This window comes from Ursus maritimus, unplaced genomic scaffold, assembly GCF_017311325.1.
Source record: "Ursus maritimus isolate PB19 unplaced genomic scaffold, ASM1731132v1 scaffold_17, whole genome shotgun sequence".
In the NCBI taxonomy this organism is placed as follows: Eukaryota; Metazoa; Chordata; class Mammalia; order Carnivora; family Ursidae; genus Ursus; species Ursus maritimus.
In genome coordinates, this window is record NW_024424119.1 from 29,683,711 (window position 1) to 29,699,458 (window position 15,748).

General features: G+C 40.7%; 1 protein-coding gene across 1 annotated transcript in view; it reads right to left on the minus strand.

The window, feature by feature from the left end:
* Positions 1-15,748, minus strand: part of ERP44 (endoplasmic reticulum protein 44) — a 90,661-nt gene that overhangs the window by 10,904 nt on the left and 64,009 nt on the right. The window contains exons 7-10 of the mRNA XM_008707876.2: positions 14,676-14,733; positions 12,821-12,937; positions 8,187-8,298; positions 7,080-7,221 (exon numbers count right to left, since the gene is read on the minus strand). Coding sequence (XP_008706098.1) covers positions 7,080-7,221; positions 8,187-8,298; positions 12,821-12,937; positions 14,676-14,733 — 429 coding nt within the window. The remainder of the gene's footprint in view (positions 1-7,079; positions 7,222-8,186; positions 8,299-12,820; positions 12,938-14,675; positions 14,734-15,748) is intronic.

Genomic DNA, 15,748 nt, shown 5'->3' on the forward strand with positions numbered 1-15,748 from the left:
TACTTTTTAACTTATACAATAATGTAGTACAAACTCATTTAATGTATTGTACTAGCAAGAAAACAATATTTTGCCATTTAAGGTACTTAACCTCTTTGAGCGTCAGCTTTCTGATTTGTAAAATGAAAACAATGCCCGCTTACTTAATTGTACTGTTTTTATAGTCTAACGACTTAGATTTGAATCTGATTATTTCCTATAATAATAGGCAATATAGCCTTATCATAGTACTTACTATGTATCAGACACCGTTCTGAGAGCTATAGACATACTCATTCATTTACTGCCCGCAAGAGCCCTATGAAGTAGGTACTGTTAGCATTCCCATGTTATAGATGAGGAAACTGAGGCACAGAGGCGGTAAGAGATCGCCCAGAGTGATACAGCTAGTAGGTAACAGCCTGGGACTGGAATCTCAGCAGGCTGGATGTGGAGTCTGAGCTCCTAACTGCTACCTATTTTGCCTCTTTAGTGACTTCGACTTAGTAAAGTTACTAAATCTCCCAGAGCTTTAGTTCTCCATTGTAAAAGTAGAAATAATACCTGTTTTATATGCTTCTTACAGAAACGGAGAACACACACAAAGTACAGAGTGAAGCTGGTCCAGTGCCTGCCTGTCAGAGTTTCAGGTTTATTTTGTTGGCAGGTCCAAATAAGGTAAAAAGTAGTGTAATGACTTGTAAAATAAAGTACTTCTAAGAAGGTGACTGATGTCAGTTGTATGGTAGGCACATTACATGAAAGTTAAAATGGTGCTCAGGGACTCAGCCCACTGTGTACACCGCCCGGTGGCTGACAGGAGAGGCACGTTCAGAAAAATCACAACCACAGAGGCGAGAGGAGGAGAACAACAGGGCGAATGGCTAGTTGATAAATACTAGGACATATTCCAGATGTGCAGATATTTATCTAAAGTAGTCGAACTCTTTTTTTTTTATTTTATTTTTTTTAAAAGATTTTATTTATTTATTCGACAGAGATAGAGACAGCCAGCGAGAGAGGGAACACAAGCAGGGGCAGTGGGAGAGGAAGAAGCAGGCTCATAGCGGAGGAGCCTGATGTGGGGCTCGATCCCATAACGCCGGGATCACGCCCTGAGCCGAAGGCAGACGCCTAACCGCTGTGCCACCCAGGCGCCCCTAAAGTAGTCGAACTCTTAAACGTAGAATAAGCAGATTAAACTAAGAGCAAATTAATCAAAACATTTATTGAACGTTTAATGCTGTCACAAAGCAGTTGGTATTACAAGAGATAAAAAACTAAATGAATAAAATTTGCCTTTTAAGAAGCCCTCTCAGTACCTATTTTTTCCACCTAAAAAAGCCTCATTTGACAGGGGCCCTGATCATGAAGAACAACACGCAATTCTCAGAGTTAAGAGAGACCCAACGGTGACCCAGTTTACAAATCTTCTGCCTCTCCCGCCAAGCTCCTTATCATTATGCCTGATTCCTGGTTGGCGCCCTCCAAGTTCAAGGAGGCAGGCTAACCTGTCCCAGCAGGTGACTGAACTGCGGAACTAGTGAGACACTCACCCCCGGTTTCAGCTTTGCCCTGACCCGCTTGGCTCCTCACCGCAGCCGCCCCGCCTCCTGCCAAAATGCAGCCAATCAGCTGCAGCCAAGTTCCCAGACGGAGCAGTGTAAGGAATTGCATCATTTTCAGCGATCAGAGATCTGGGATGAATGACCTAGACCCCAGAGCTGGGGGCTCGGCACTACAGTAGCCCACTCCACCTTCTGCCTTTTCCTGTCCCGGGGCCCCAGCTGCAGGACGTGTGCACACTTCAGCGAACGTACACATGGTACGGTATTTGCTGGTCACCATTTTTTAGAAGGTGGGATTCTCCTGAAAGTCCTTCAACAGCCTTCTGCCCCTCACCATCTATTCTCTCCTCCTGGGATTGTGGACCATTTCCTAGACCTGCCCTTAGGTGCTCTTAGGTTTCTAAATTACCCCCTATTCTTTTCCTCTACATGTAAAATCTATTCCTTTACCCTTGGCAAGAAATCAATCTGGTGAATCTATAGGGGGAAAAAACCGAAGATTCACAGATCTGTGATGTAGTTTCAGGTACAAGTACTGTCTCTTCAAACATCTTTGACATTCACACTTACACTGCTTTTTGTACGTCCTGAGAATGAACTGCCGATAGGATGCTGTAGGAGCTTGGGGCTTTGGGTTCAATACGCTCGGCCATGAACCCCAGGCCTGCCGCTAGTTAGTTGTGTGGCCTTGCGTGTTATGTTACCTCCCTCAGGCTCCGTGTCTGAAATAACGGAGAGGTCACTAGAACACTGGTAGCGTGCCCCCCCGCCACACCAACTCTGGCATGAGGAGACTCGGTACCATAAATCCGCTTTCTTGCTCCTTACCACAACCGCACTTCCTCCAACTGACCCCAGAAATGCTGAGTTACTAAAAGTAATAGTAATTACAGTAATTTATGGAAACTGCTTATCATTTAAGCCTTATTTACCATGCAGCACAATAACAATTATGCAAGCCATTAAATGTGTCAGATTCACTTTGCTACATATTTTATTTGATTTTTAACACCAACATCTATTCACATAGGCTCAGTTTGTAGCTCACACAGCATGTGCCTCCTTACAATTAAAAAAATATTAGAGTGAACAGTGCCTAGGAGGGAAAATCAGGCACCTAAGGGAGAAATTACAGAAGTAATTTGTTTCAAAGAGCTTCAAGTATAGGCAAGTCTCTTATCTCCCTCCCTACTCACAGGACCAAACACTTGCAAGATGGGAGAGGACCACTTCCCATTCCCAGATGTCTCTGGAGAAATCTTCCTGGTGCAGTTTTTTTGCACCAGGGCACAAGTAGAATGCTGCCAGCTGGGAGGTTAGTTTCTCTTGGTCAGGTGCCCACCTCTTGGTCCAGTAAACTAGAGCTGGAGAATAGGGGGGCTGGGTCATGTGAGAAAGGATACACCTACTTGTGTTAGTTGGGTTCTCTGACCAGCAGACACCAAGATGGGACTGGAAGTGCCAAAGTAACACTTAAATCTGACTTCACAACTGAAGGAAAAAACTTAAGACAGCCAAGATGGAACTCCTCACAGACGTCCCTTGATGTGTTACACGGGGTTCCTAGGACCAAAAGCCAAAGTTGGGCATAGTCTGGTTGCTGTCTGGTCGTAAAGTCAGCATCCTGTTGACTTCCACTAGTATGAGACTTTGTAATGGGGCTGTGAGTATGCGGTGAAAGCAAAGAGGTAAACAACTGGAGATTCATCCACTGTGAGAGGTAGGGAAATGCGCTGGTAACAACTTCATCTAAATAACCCATGCATAAGATAGGATTCCTAACGCCAAGCACAGTCTCTGCCTGGAAGCACTTGCAGCGAGACCAGACACCAGAACTACCCTCTCTTACAAAGCTCATTCTTTTAGCTTGAGCTTGTAACTTCAGGAAGCAAGCCTAAGAAATGAGAGGAACAGGACACCCAACCAGGTAAGACATTTCCATCTAGCCCAAAAGTCAATGCTCACACGCTTGCTAAGGGGACTGAAAAGGTTCTACCGGGATGCTAGGGAGATCTGGACCTTTCAGGCAGACTTCTGGGTACAACTACTCTTCCTTTTAAAATCCAGCACAGTCCTGCCTCTCATTATTCCCCTGCCTTGTCACTCTCAGTAAATGTTCTTGCTTCCCTAGTCACAGTTAAAAACTAGACAGGAACGTCTGCGGTTTTCTGCTGCTGTCACTAACACCAGAATCCCCCAAGCCCCCCCCCAAAGGAATGCACCCTTCCTTTCCTCTCTTTCTCATGAGAAAGGAAGAACGTTCTTTCCTTGGCTTTACATTTCCTCGTGCTCCTTATGGCTCTGCTGGATCAATTAGCCCCTCTTTCTCCTATCTTTTCAATAACTCTTCAATCCATTTGATTCTTTCCCACAAGCATTTAATCACGGTTAGTTTCTTGTACCCCAAGGGGGGAAAGAAGAAAGAACAGAACAGAAAAGAAAAGAAAAAGAAAAGAAAAAAAAAGAAAGAAAGGAAAAAGGAAAAAAGGAAAGGAAAGGAAAGAAAAAAAAAAGAAAGAAAGAAAGAAAAAAACCAAAACCTCCTTCCATCCTACGTCTCTCTGGAGCTATGCTCCTATTTTTCTTTCCCTTTAGAGGCTAGCTTCTTGCACAATTTTCATCGCCAAATCTTCTTTTCCTCACCAAACAGTACCCTTTGATTCACTGCAATACAGCCTTTCTGGAGGGCAAACTAACAGATCCTTCGTCCTTCTGGTTGAGGCTTCCTTCCTGCTAAAAGTGCTCCTCCCTCAATTACCATATTATTCTTTTCTGGTTTTCCTTTCATTTCTTTGATTCCTCCTCCTCCTGAGTCTTTTACACATGTTCCTTCTTTCCTTCCCTTAAATGCTGGCACTCATCAGGGTTCCATTTTCAGCCCTGTGCTAGGTCGTCTCGTCTGTTTCAGCAACTTCAGCCATATCCTTACGTGTTCAAGCCCCCGCCCTTATCTCTGTTGACTGCTGGAGCCATGGAAACGCCCAACTGGAAACTCCTCCCTCGGGGCCCCGGCACCTCAAATTCAGTATGCCAAGACAGAAAACTCATTTCCTTTCCTACCAGGCCGCTCCTCTACTGCGTTCTCCCGCTCAGTTAACGGCCAACCCACTTAACTGTGCAAGTCAGATTCCTGGCCATCACTCACAGCTCTCTTTGTCCATTTATTAAGATACCAAGTCCTCCTATACCACCTACAAAATATCTCAAGACTCCTGCTTCTCTCTAGCTTTAGTTCTACTGCCAGAATTTATTTAGGTAATTTGTTCATTCAGGATTCGTCAACTTGTTGTCTATCATCAACGCTTGTCTGGATTACTGAACAGTCTCCTGAATTCTGTTTTGACTCCCTCTCATCTATTCTCCAGTTTACAGCCTGAGGAATGGTTTAAAAATAACCTCCTGACCAAACCTTTCATGGACTCTTCGGAGTTTTCAGGATAACGTCAAGCTTCCCTAACACATCACAGGGCTTTCATGGGCTAGCCGCTGCTGACTTCTCAGGGCCTCACCCCTCAGCAGTCCCCCTCCCGTCATGCAAATTCTGCCACAGGTTCGTACCTGTTTCTGCCGGTATCCCCCTTCTCCAAGCCCTGTCTCCTCCTCCACCCATGATAAACCTGTACAGAACTTTAGGACGCACCTCAGGCATCCACATCTCCAAAGCCTGGATCGAGTGCCTCCCTGTGGAGCTCTGCCAGAGCCCTTCTCACATCGTAAAACACAAGTGCCTGTTGCCCTACGTGTCTCCTTTCTCTACTTGGTTGAGAGTTCGTTGAGGGCAAGGACCCAGTCTTAGTAAACTTTAAACCACTGGTTTATACAGCTTGGTTTATATTCTACAATGACTGTCATACAGACGACTTGGATTTCACTGATACGTGGAGTTTAAGAAACAAAACAGGATCCTAGGGGAAGGGAGGGAAAAATAAAACAGGACGAAGTCAGAGAGGGAGATAAACCATAAGAGACTCTTAATCACAGGAGACAAACTGAGGATTACTGGAGGGGAGGAGGGGAAGGGGGACGGGATAACTGGGTGATGGACATTAAGGAGGGCACATAATGTAATGAGCACTGGGTGTTACAGAAGACTATGAATCACTGAACTTTACCTCTGGAACTAATAATACGCTGTAATGTTAATTAATTGAATTTATTTTTTTTTAATTTTTTATTTTTATTTATTTTTTTGATGTAAAGTTCGATGATTCATTAGTCGCGTATAACATTAAAAAATAAAAAAAATTCACCAACTGACAAATAGAAGAAATGTGGTATATCCATATAAAAAAGTATTATTTGGCAATAAAAGGGACAAAATGCCAATATTTGCTAAAATACTGATGAACTTTCAAAAAGTTTTGCTAAGTTAAAGAAGTCAGACACAAAGGAGCACAAATTGTACGATTCCACTTACATGAAATAGCCAGTATAGACAAAGCCACAGAAAGAGAAAGTGGATTAGTGGTTGCTGTGGGCCGAGGGCAGGCGGAATGGGAAGTGACTGCTTAATGAGTTATGGGATTTCTGTTTAAGATGATGTAAAGTTCTGAAACTAGTACTCGTGATGGTTATATAGCATTGTGAACACAATACCACCAAACTTTACCCTTTAAAATGGTTAAAATGATAAATTTTATGTGTATTTTACAACAAAAATTTACAAAAGACCTTTTTTAAGTGTAAAGAAACAAGAACAGAAGTTAAGTGACTTGCCCAAGGCGGAATTCAAAGTAGGCCTGCTATACAGTAAGACTGAGAATCTTCTACCAAACAACTACATCTCTATAATGAAATACTGAGCAGTGAGTGAGGTAATTCATTCTGCAATAGGATTTCAAATCATCCTCTAACTGTGCAATTTAATCTGTGGACATAAAACAGGGTACTAAAATAAATTTAAAAGAAGTCTAATTTGAATTAATACTCGTTGCTTCAAATTTTCATACATGAAGAAACATCTCCATTTTTAACCACTGTATTTAACATCTCAGAAAGCTGATAAAAATCTAATATCTGTTGTAGAGACAAGGGTTACATATTTATTAATACTATGAAGAGCTGAGAATGGACAATTGAGAATGGAGTCAGAAAGCTCACCTGTTCTTGGAAACGTTCGCAGCTCTTCCCCACAGAAACGTCTAGCCGTAGCCATCTTCTGGGTCTTAACCACTGCGGTGGGCAGCAGTACTACCAGTTACCTTTCACCTGACCTAGGACTACAATCTGCTTTCCTTGACATGCTGACAAACACCAAACTCAATTCAGAACTAATTTCTGGAAGGGCAAAAATTTTCTTTCAGAGATTAATTCCCAAGCATTAGGATCACCTAATGCCAGCATTTCTATAGGAATATATCATAATTCTCACAGTCAATTATATTACACTCCAGAGTGAACAAAACTGTATCCATCCAAATAACAAGTATTACTGGTTCAACGCAGGATTATTTAAAGTATTCAAACAATGGTTTTAAGTTAATTTCTGAGACACATTATCAGTAATTAAAAAAGAAAAAGAACAGTACTTACAATACATCCCTGAAGTCTCCAAACACATACATATGCCTAAAGCTGTCAATAGCTATGACAGGGCAATCTGCTGGAGTTTTCTGTATGTGCAGAAGAGGGTGTCGAAATTTGTCACAGTCAGCATGTAAAAAGTTTATTGTACCTTTACAGGAAATAGAATTTGGAGAGGTAGGTTAGAATTTTCTTGACTGTAGTCTCATAAGATTGTAAGTTCACAAAAAGTGACATATTACTTAATAAACTAATTAATTAATGAATTTAAAAAAACCAACACGCTTTAGAGTAATAGGGATCACAAAAACTACAACCTAAATATTACAACATTTAAAAGAGGTAGAATTTTAGTGCTTAGGGCAGAGTATAATTTCCTTAGAAATTATATGAACTCACCCTGAATTCAAATGCTGTGGTGACTTTTTTATTTCCCTTAAATGGGCAGTTAGCTATCCAGGTCTCGGCTGTGAGCAAGTTCATGAATCTGACAGATGAACTGTGCTCAAGGGGCCATCTTCACTTCATCAAGAGTGCCCTTCCTGTCCCTACTGGCTGACATTTAATATAATTCAACCCCAAAATACTTACTACAAGGCTAATAAGAGCCTGGCGCTACACAATGCCCTCGCTTTATTTGGCTTGACTTTCTTCTCTCACTACGGAGGAAAAGTGGGTGAAAACTCAAAACTCTTCTCTGATGGTTTGTGGAACTCCACAGAGAATTACTCAACTTTCTTTCATTTAGAAATAAATGTTAGACTGTGTAAGTTCTCTCGGTGATCTCTCTGGGACTATCCATTAGAAAAGGATCAGGCAAGTATCAGGGTGCTGGAAGAAAGTACCTAAAAATAACATTGTCCACCCATGACCCCACTTTTCAAGCTATTTGATTTTAGTCAGCTAATACAGTCATGTGTTTGTTTTAAAAGCCACTACTTCATGAGACCTCTACTAATGCTTCCCACCCCCACGCTGACATGCAAATTCAGGGGTTGAGTAGAGTTAACATTACTTATTAAATTTTTAACCCGAATATGTTTACATGGATATGAATATAATGGGGGAGGAGAGGGACAGAAGAAAGGCTGAAAATAAACATCTTAATCTGTCTACCTTTTTCACTTATTAATTGTCGGGCTACTTCATTCTGGAATATTTCTAAACTTTCCGTATCTTCTTTCATGTGGAAAAGTATGAGAAAAGGCAGTCCTTCTTCTGTCAGTTCCTGTATACAGAAGTATTCAGTAAGAATTATCAGGCCTTGCCACTGTTCTAGGTAGGAACAACTTGAACCCAACCCATGTAACATGCATAACGGCCGCAACATGTCAGGAAAAAAAGGTCCCATGGTGTAAACAAACATTAGCCTCAATGCAAGAAGGAAGCCATGCCCTCTCCCTCAAGTACCCAGAGGACCCACGTGTCCTGCTCTACTGCTGGAACTGATCCGCCTTAAAGTAACCACTGGGCTGCTCGGTCAGCTCCTTTTAGATGAAACCATGACATTGAAAAAACGAGTTAACCAAAGGAGGAACTCTGGGGTTCTTCATCAAGATGTTGACTTTAGGGTGGGGTAAACATGACTAGTATGCTCAGTCTTCGCAAATAACACTGAAATACTGAGTGTACCAGCAGCAAATAAATCTTCCTGACTGGGAAACATATGTTTTTCCTAAAGTTTATCACAAAAACCACTTCACTTACATGAGAACTACCCACAGCTGAAAAGTGTTTGATTCAGGGCAAAAGACAAAAACCCCACAAGACAGCAAGCTTTTAACCAATACACAATGCACTGACATTATTAACAAACACTTGCCACTACGTATGCGTATGTGTCTATTCAAGGGATAGACACGAAAGCACCTCAAAACTTACTGAATGCCTTAAAAACTTGTATTATTATTACTGGGGAATAATCAAGAGAAATGTGATGAGTAGACAGCAGATTTCCATCATTTATTCTCTCTGACAAATGCTAAGTTCTGACTCGTAAGAAAAAGCCCAGAAAGGGCTTCATAATAAAATTATTATAATAAAATTATTTCCATCAACTATCCTCTTGCGTGTCTCTCTGTAATTTAGGAATTGCAGCAGCAAAAAACACAAACATCCTGTATGCTAAAAAAACCGAAACTGGAACCTATCTTTCAGGACATGAGTTTGCTTATGGTTTCCGTCTCCATGTTGATGCCCGTTACACTCACACATGGAATAAAGTATTAAGCTTCTCGTCACATTTGCCTTTTTCAATTGAGATATAATTCACATACCATAAAATTCATCATTTTATTTTTTTTTAAGATTTTATTTATTTATTTGTCGGAGAGAGAGCGAGCGAGTGAGAGCACAAGCAGAGGGAGCGGCAAGCAGAGGGAGAAGCAGGCTCCCCACTGAGCAGGGAGACTGGCCTGGGGCTCGATCCCAGGACCCTGGGATCATGACCTGAGCCAAAGGCAGACGCTTAACTGAGCCACCCAGGCATCCCAAAATTCATCATTTTAAAATGTACAATTTGGGGGCGCCTGGGTAGCGCAGTCGTTAGGTGGCTGCCTTCGGCTCAGGGCGTGATCCCGGCGTTCCGGGATCGAGTCCCACATCGGGCTCCTCCGCTGGGAGCCGGCTTCTTCCTCTCCCACTCCCCTGCTATGTTCCCCCTCTCGCTGGCTGTCTCTCTGTCAAATAAATAAAATCTTAAAAAAAAAAAAAAGTACAATTTGGTGGGTTTTATTATATTCATAAGGTTTTCAAACATCAACACTACCTAATTCCAGAATGTCTACATCACTCCAAGAAGATAATCCACACTCACTCATCAGCAGTTGCTCTCCATCTCTCTTCCCCCACGGACCCAGCACCACACTGATCTTTTAGCAAGCTGACTTACAGTTTCTTCCTCCTCACTTTTTCTCCCTTCAGCTCACATTTTTTTTTCTTTCCCCAACACGTTCATTCCTTCTACTCCCACGGTTCTGTCTTTGGACTCCTCTGCTCTAGCCTGGCAACTTCAACTAGTCCAACAGCCTCCATCATCACTAACTGGTTCCTTCTCCATCTCCAAGCCCAGTTCCAGTCCACAATCCAAGTCTGGATTCCCAACTTCCTGTTCGGTATCTCCATTTCAAAGTCCAATCAGTGCCTTCAACACTCATTAATGCACTGGCCCCTCCTCTTACTTCCCTATTTCCATGAGTACTTCTGCTTCTTTTTTGCCCTTTTGTTACAGGACCTAAATGCCTCTTCTAGAAAGTCATCCCTGATTCCTACCCCATTTCCGCCAAAGGTAGAAATGAATTCTCTCCTCTGAATTCCCAGAACATTTTCATAGTGCCCCTCATGTGGCATGGGGCATGTCTTTAATGTTACATCATCTGTACATGGGAACTACTAGACTGAAAACCTCTTGAAAACAGAGAATCTCACTTTACTTCTCTTTTGCTCACAGATTACTGTACATAATAATGTGCAATCAACCTAGGACCGAATAAACGAAGACAGATGCTGCTGAATAAATACTAATTGGGAAATAAGACTCAGCAGTCACCTTCTAGAAAATTTAAGAGCTAGAAGGTTCAAAGTAAAAACAAATACAACATACTGCTTTATTAAACTAAGCCGAAGTATAGATGCACTAACAACTATTAGGCAAGAAGTAATGAACAGATGAATAGTTTGAATACATCCATATCAATTAATTTGCTGTATCAATTTATATACACTAACATAGTAGCTGGTAGTTTATGCTGCCTCCGCTTCCATGTTTACCTGTGTCCACACCAACATAGTCTTTATGAAATAGGTATTAAAAGATTCAGGAGAAGGTTATCCAGACAACCAACTTTAGAGGTTAAAAAACCTTTCCTCATAGTTTAAATGACTTGGGGTAGTGGGTTAAAACATGTAATTAAAAATCTAAAGAATTTTAAATGTACCAACTACTATGGGGGTGGGCACAGGAACACCTATTTATTAAGATTTTCCATGTCTATACTTTTTGACTCTATTCCTTTTTAGAAACTATTCCTGTAAGAACTGCCAAAGTAAAAAACAGTACGGATGTTCTTTAAAAAATTAAAAATAGAATCACAAGATGATCCAGTAATTCCACTATTGGGTATTTACCCAAAGAAAACAAGAACACTAATTTGAAAAGACATATGCATCCCTATGTGTACTGCGGCATCACTTACAACACCCAAGATACGGCAGCAGCCCAAGTGTCCACCCACAGGTAAATGGATAAAGAAGAGGTGTGCATATATATATATATATATATATATATATATATATATATATATATATGCAGTGGTATATACACATATACACGTACATATACATATGTACACACAATGGAATACTGCTCAGCCACAAAAAGAATGACATCTTGCCATTTGGAACAACCCGGATGGATCTAGAGGGTATAAGGCTGAAATCAGAGAAAAACAAATACTATATGATTTCACTCGTGTGGAATTTAAGAAACAAAACAAATGAGCAAAGGGGAAAAAGAAAGGGAGAGACAAATCAAGAAACAAACTCTTAACTACAGAGAACACACTGATGGTCAGCAGAAGGAAGGGGCTGGAGGGATGGGGGAAATAGGTGATGGGGATTAAGGAGCGTACTTGTGATGAGCACGGGGTGATGTACGAAGTGTTGAATTACTATATTGTACACCTGAAACTAATAACACTATGTTAATTATACCATAATTTAAAAAATCAATTAATTAATTGAAAAATAAAGAATGTGCATTTTGGAAAAAAAAAAAAAAGAGAGAGAGAGAGAGAGAAAGAAAGAACTACCAAAGCAGGTGAATAATTGTGACAAGTTACTAAATCTTTCTAAGCCTCTGAGGACTAAATAAACTAATGCAATTAACAAATGTATTCAGCTAAACATACCCAAAGCCTAGAGAATGGAGAAAAGTAGCAGGGATGTTCACTCGACAAACCAGGAAAGAGCGCAAGCAAGCAAGCTTTACTGGAACGTCCCCGCATGGGTCTAGGTGTTGTACGAGGCTGCTTCTGGGCCACAACTGTAGAGCCTAAAATACTTACCACCCGACCCTTTAGAGTTGCCGGCTCGTGACTAGGAGGTGGTTATATGGTAGGTGAACATCTGAACTACATATTTAGAATCTGCACCGTACACTTACAGCTCCTTACCGTGTAACGCACGGCCCTCTTACGCACCTCACAGACACAGCCTCTGTACTTGTTCCTCCAATATTAGACGTTTGTGTTTTGTTTTCATGGGAGTTGTAAGAGTTTGGATGGACTTTATTTCAGGAGCATGGGATCACTGAGGTCAGTTATAAAATAACATCTGATAACTGCTTTCATTTTTATGCTAAAAGAACACAATTTCTTTCTTTTAGGATAGACAGGAATCAGAAAAACCTTTTTATGGCAAAAGATTATTCACTGTATATAATTCATTGTAACTAAAATCTATACAGCACTGCTTCTCAGGGCACCCCCTTAACTAAGGGGAGTACCAGAATCACCTAAGAGGCATGGTCCAATTCATTTTCAAGGCTACTGCTGGAAATGCCACAGAGAGGGGTTCTGGGAGAGCAACGGCTACGAACCAGTGGCCTCTCTTACAGAAATGGCTATGACATAGTTCTGTCCACTGTACGACTGTTACAACCGGCAAATGTATAGTAAAATAGTAAGATGAGTAGAGGAAGCTTGCTCTTTCAGAAATCTGAATTAAAGATAACACACATCAGGAAGTCATACCTCTCCATTTTCAAATGTTATTTCTCGAACAAGAGGAACGCATTTATCCTGAATCCAATTGTAAGTCCCATCGAAATTTGTCATAGATCCCAAGTATACCATATCTGGAGCAGAATGCTGTTACAAAAGCAGGGGAAAAAATTAGACAAATCTAACCTGTGCTAGCAAAAATGCATTCTCAAAACATCTATAAGCCCACAAAATCTACAGAGTATACAAAAAAACAAACAACCCCCCCTCAAAAAAACCATCGAATTTCCAAGAAAGAGAGCTGTAAAATTCTGTATTTAGCAGAGACCTAATTATCCAACCCATGATGTCTAAGCCTTCTGCTTTTCCTTAGATCTGAGTCAATTAATTGTTTATCAGTATCTTCACCAATGGCAGGCACTATGAAAAAGAATTATCTGAATTAATTAATTTAGCTATCCCTCAGAGTTGAAAATGTTAGAAGAAAATTTGGAAACTTCCAGGGAAAAGGCCTTGAGAAATATAAGATACTATATAAATCTAAGGCATTGCTATCTCTAATATTACTTACCTACAGTACCTCTTTCCACAATTCACTCAAAATCAGTATTTATGAAGTGCTTAAAATGACGACAAAAATAATAGCTACCGTTAACTGAGTGAACTTACTGTGTCCAAGCACTGTTTGTTGTAAGCGCTTTGTCTGTGTTCACTCACTGATCCCTGCAACATCCCCATAAGGCAAGGACTCTTACAATCACAACTCTTTTTATTAATGAACAAACTGAAAGAGAAGCTAAGAGACTTTCCCGGAGTTACACACCTAGGAAGGCAGCAGATATGACACTAAAGTGGAGTCTCATTCCAGAGCCCGTGCACTTAACCACCAACTGTACTGGATTCTGATAATCTAGAGACAGCCACACTCTGTAACCGACTATCAATGAAACGCACTTGCAGAAAATACAGGCAAATACCTATCTGAATTCAGAACAGGAAATGAGCTTTCTAAGCAAAAAATTCATTCATAGGACTATATAAAAATCAAAAACTTTAGTGTATCAAGACACTGCAAACATTAAAATGAAAACTACGAATCGAAAAAATATCAAGAGTTTTCCATTTGTGTGTGTATGAAAATCTGCAATGACAGACCGGCGGGCCAACTGAGATGACAAACACCGTGCTTTCTGCCTCTCGCTTGTGGCTACTATCATCAGACCTAAGCAGCCTCTTCTAAGTTCAGATACACTTTACTTCTCAGCCAAGGGTTAAAAGTTGCTCCCTGTTGTCTGGCAAGTATCAGGTTAATTTATACCCCAGAGGACTCAGGAGCTTGGCTGGTCTGTCCCAGGTAGAAATGATCATCGCAGACCACTGAAGCATTTTTTGCAATTTGGGTCTCATAATGAATGCAAAACAGAGAGATGGTTAAGGCCTGGGGATCAGGAGATCTCTAGTCCCAGCTCGGCCACTAAATCCCTATGTAACTTTAGGCCTAGATGTCCCCATCTTTACTTTGAAAGGCTTGAATTAGTACAAGGTTCCTTTCTGTACTAAAATTTGATGATTCTGTGAATTAGCATGTATAAAACTATAGATTATACTATACGTATATTTAAATTATATTTAAAATTATACACACTAAGAAACAGCAACTTGGGGCGCCTGGGTGGCACAGTGGTTAAGCGTCTGCCTTCGGCTCAGGGCGTGATCCCGGTGTTATGGGATCGAGCCCCACATCAGGCTCTTCCGCTATGAGCCTGCTTCTTCCTCTCCCACTCCCCCTGCTTGTGTTCCCTCTCTCGCTGGCTGTCTCTATCTATGTCAAATAAATAAATAAAATCTTTAAAAAAAAAAAAAAAAGAAAGAAACAGCAACTTACCCCCGGTGGTTTGTAGATTATGTTGTCGCCACTATATCTTTCTGGTTTTGAAACAGCTCTAATAGGAAGAGAGAAATAGTAATAATACTTTTTAAGAAGAATAATAATAGCAGTGACATACTTGAATGAAGCAGAATTGGCTGGTTGTTTTGCAATGTATTACAATGACTTGAAACATATACCTGTCCACCATCTTTCCTACTCGTAAGACTATGCAATACCAACAAAGGCATGTATTTAAAGGAAAACTTTAATATGAGGCAGATTTTTTTAAAGGAAAATTTTAGTTAGCTGTTTTTGTGACTCAATATTTTATAAGTTTGGATTGGCAGTTTTAGCACCAAAAGCTATTTTTGACACCAGACTGTTTCCAGTAACCGGGGATCAAGGTCACTGATGTGGTCACATAGATCAATCACAAAAACACATAATTCGCTTCCAAGTCAGACTCAATTATGAATTGGATGAACTGAAATAATCTCCGTCACTGGAATATAATTCTACAATAACCAATTTTTTTGTTTCCTATGCCCCAGTACAGTATCGACACATAACAGATGTCTGATAAATGTTTGGTGAGTGAATTCTACAACAAATTCTAAGTCGAATGGGTAACCTTTTTTTCTCTCTAAATTATATTTGGATTACTTGAATACTGATTTCTCGCCAGTTTCTGACTAGAGCAGTACAGGAGGGAGGCACAAAGGATGTTAACGAAGACTGATGCCAATGGAATGAAAAGGAAGAACATGCTCGCTCGCTCCATCCATCCATTCATTCATTCATTCACTAACTATTCACTAGGTGCTTCCTTTGTACCAGGTATGGTCTTGGCACTGGGTACACAGCAGTGAACAAAAGTGACAGCGCCTGTGTTCTCACGAAGCTTACGTTTTGGTGGAAAGAGACAAGCAAATAGATATATTTATTTTGGGTGATCAAACACCAATAAAAAAGGTGCTCTGAAGAAAACTAAGTGGTGAAAGAATGACAAGTTGGATCAGGGCAGTGTTATTTTATACAAAGTTATCAAGAAAGCTCTTCCTGAGGAGACGAGATCTCGGAGAAGCACT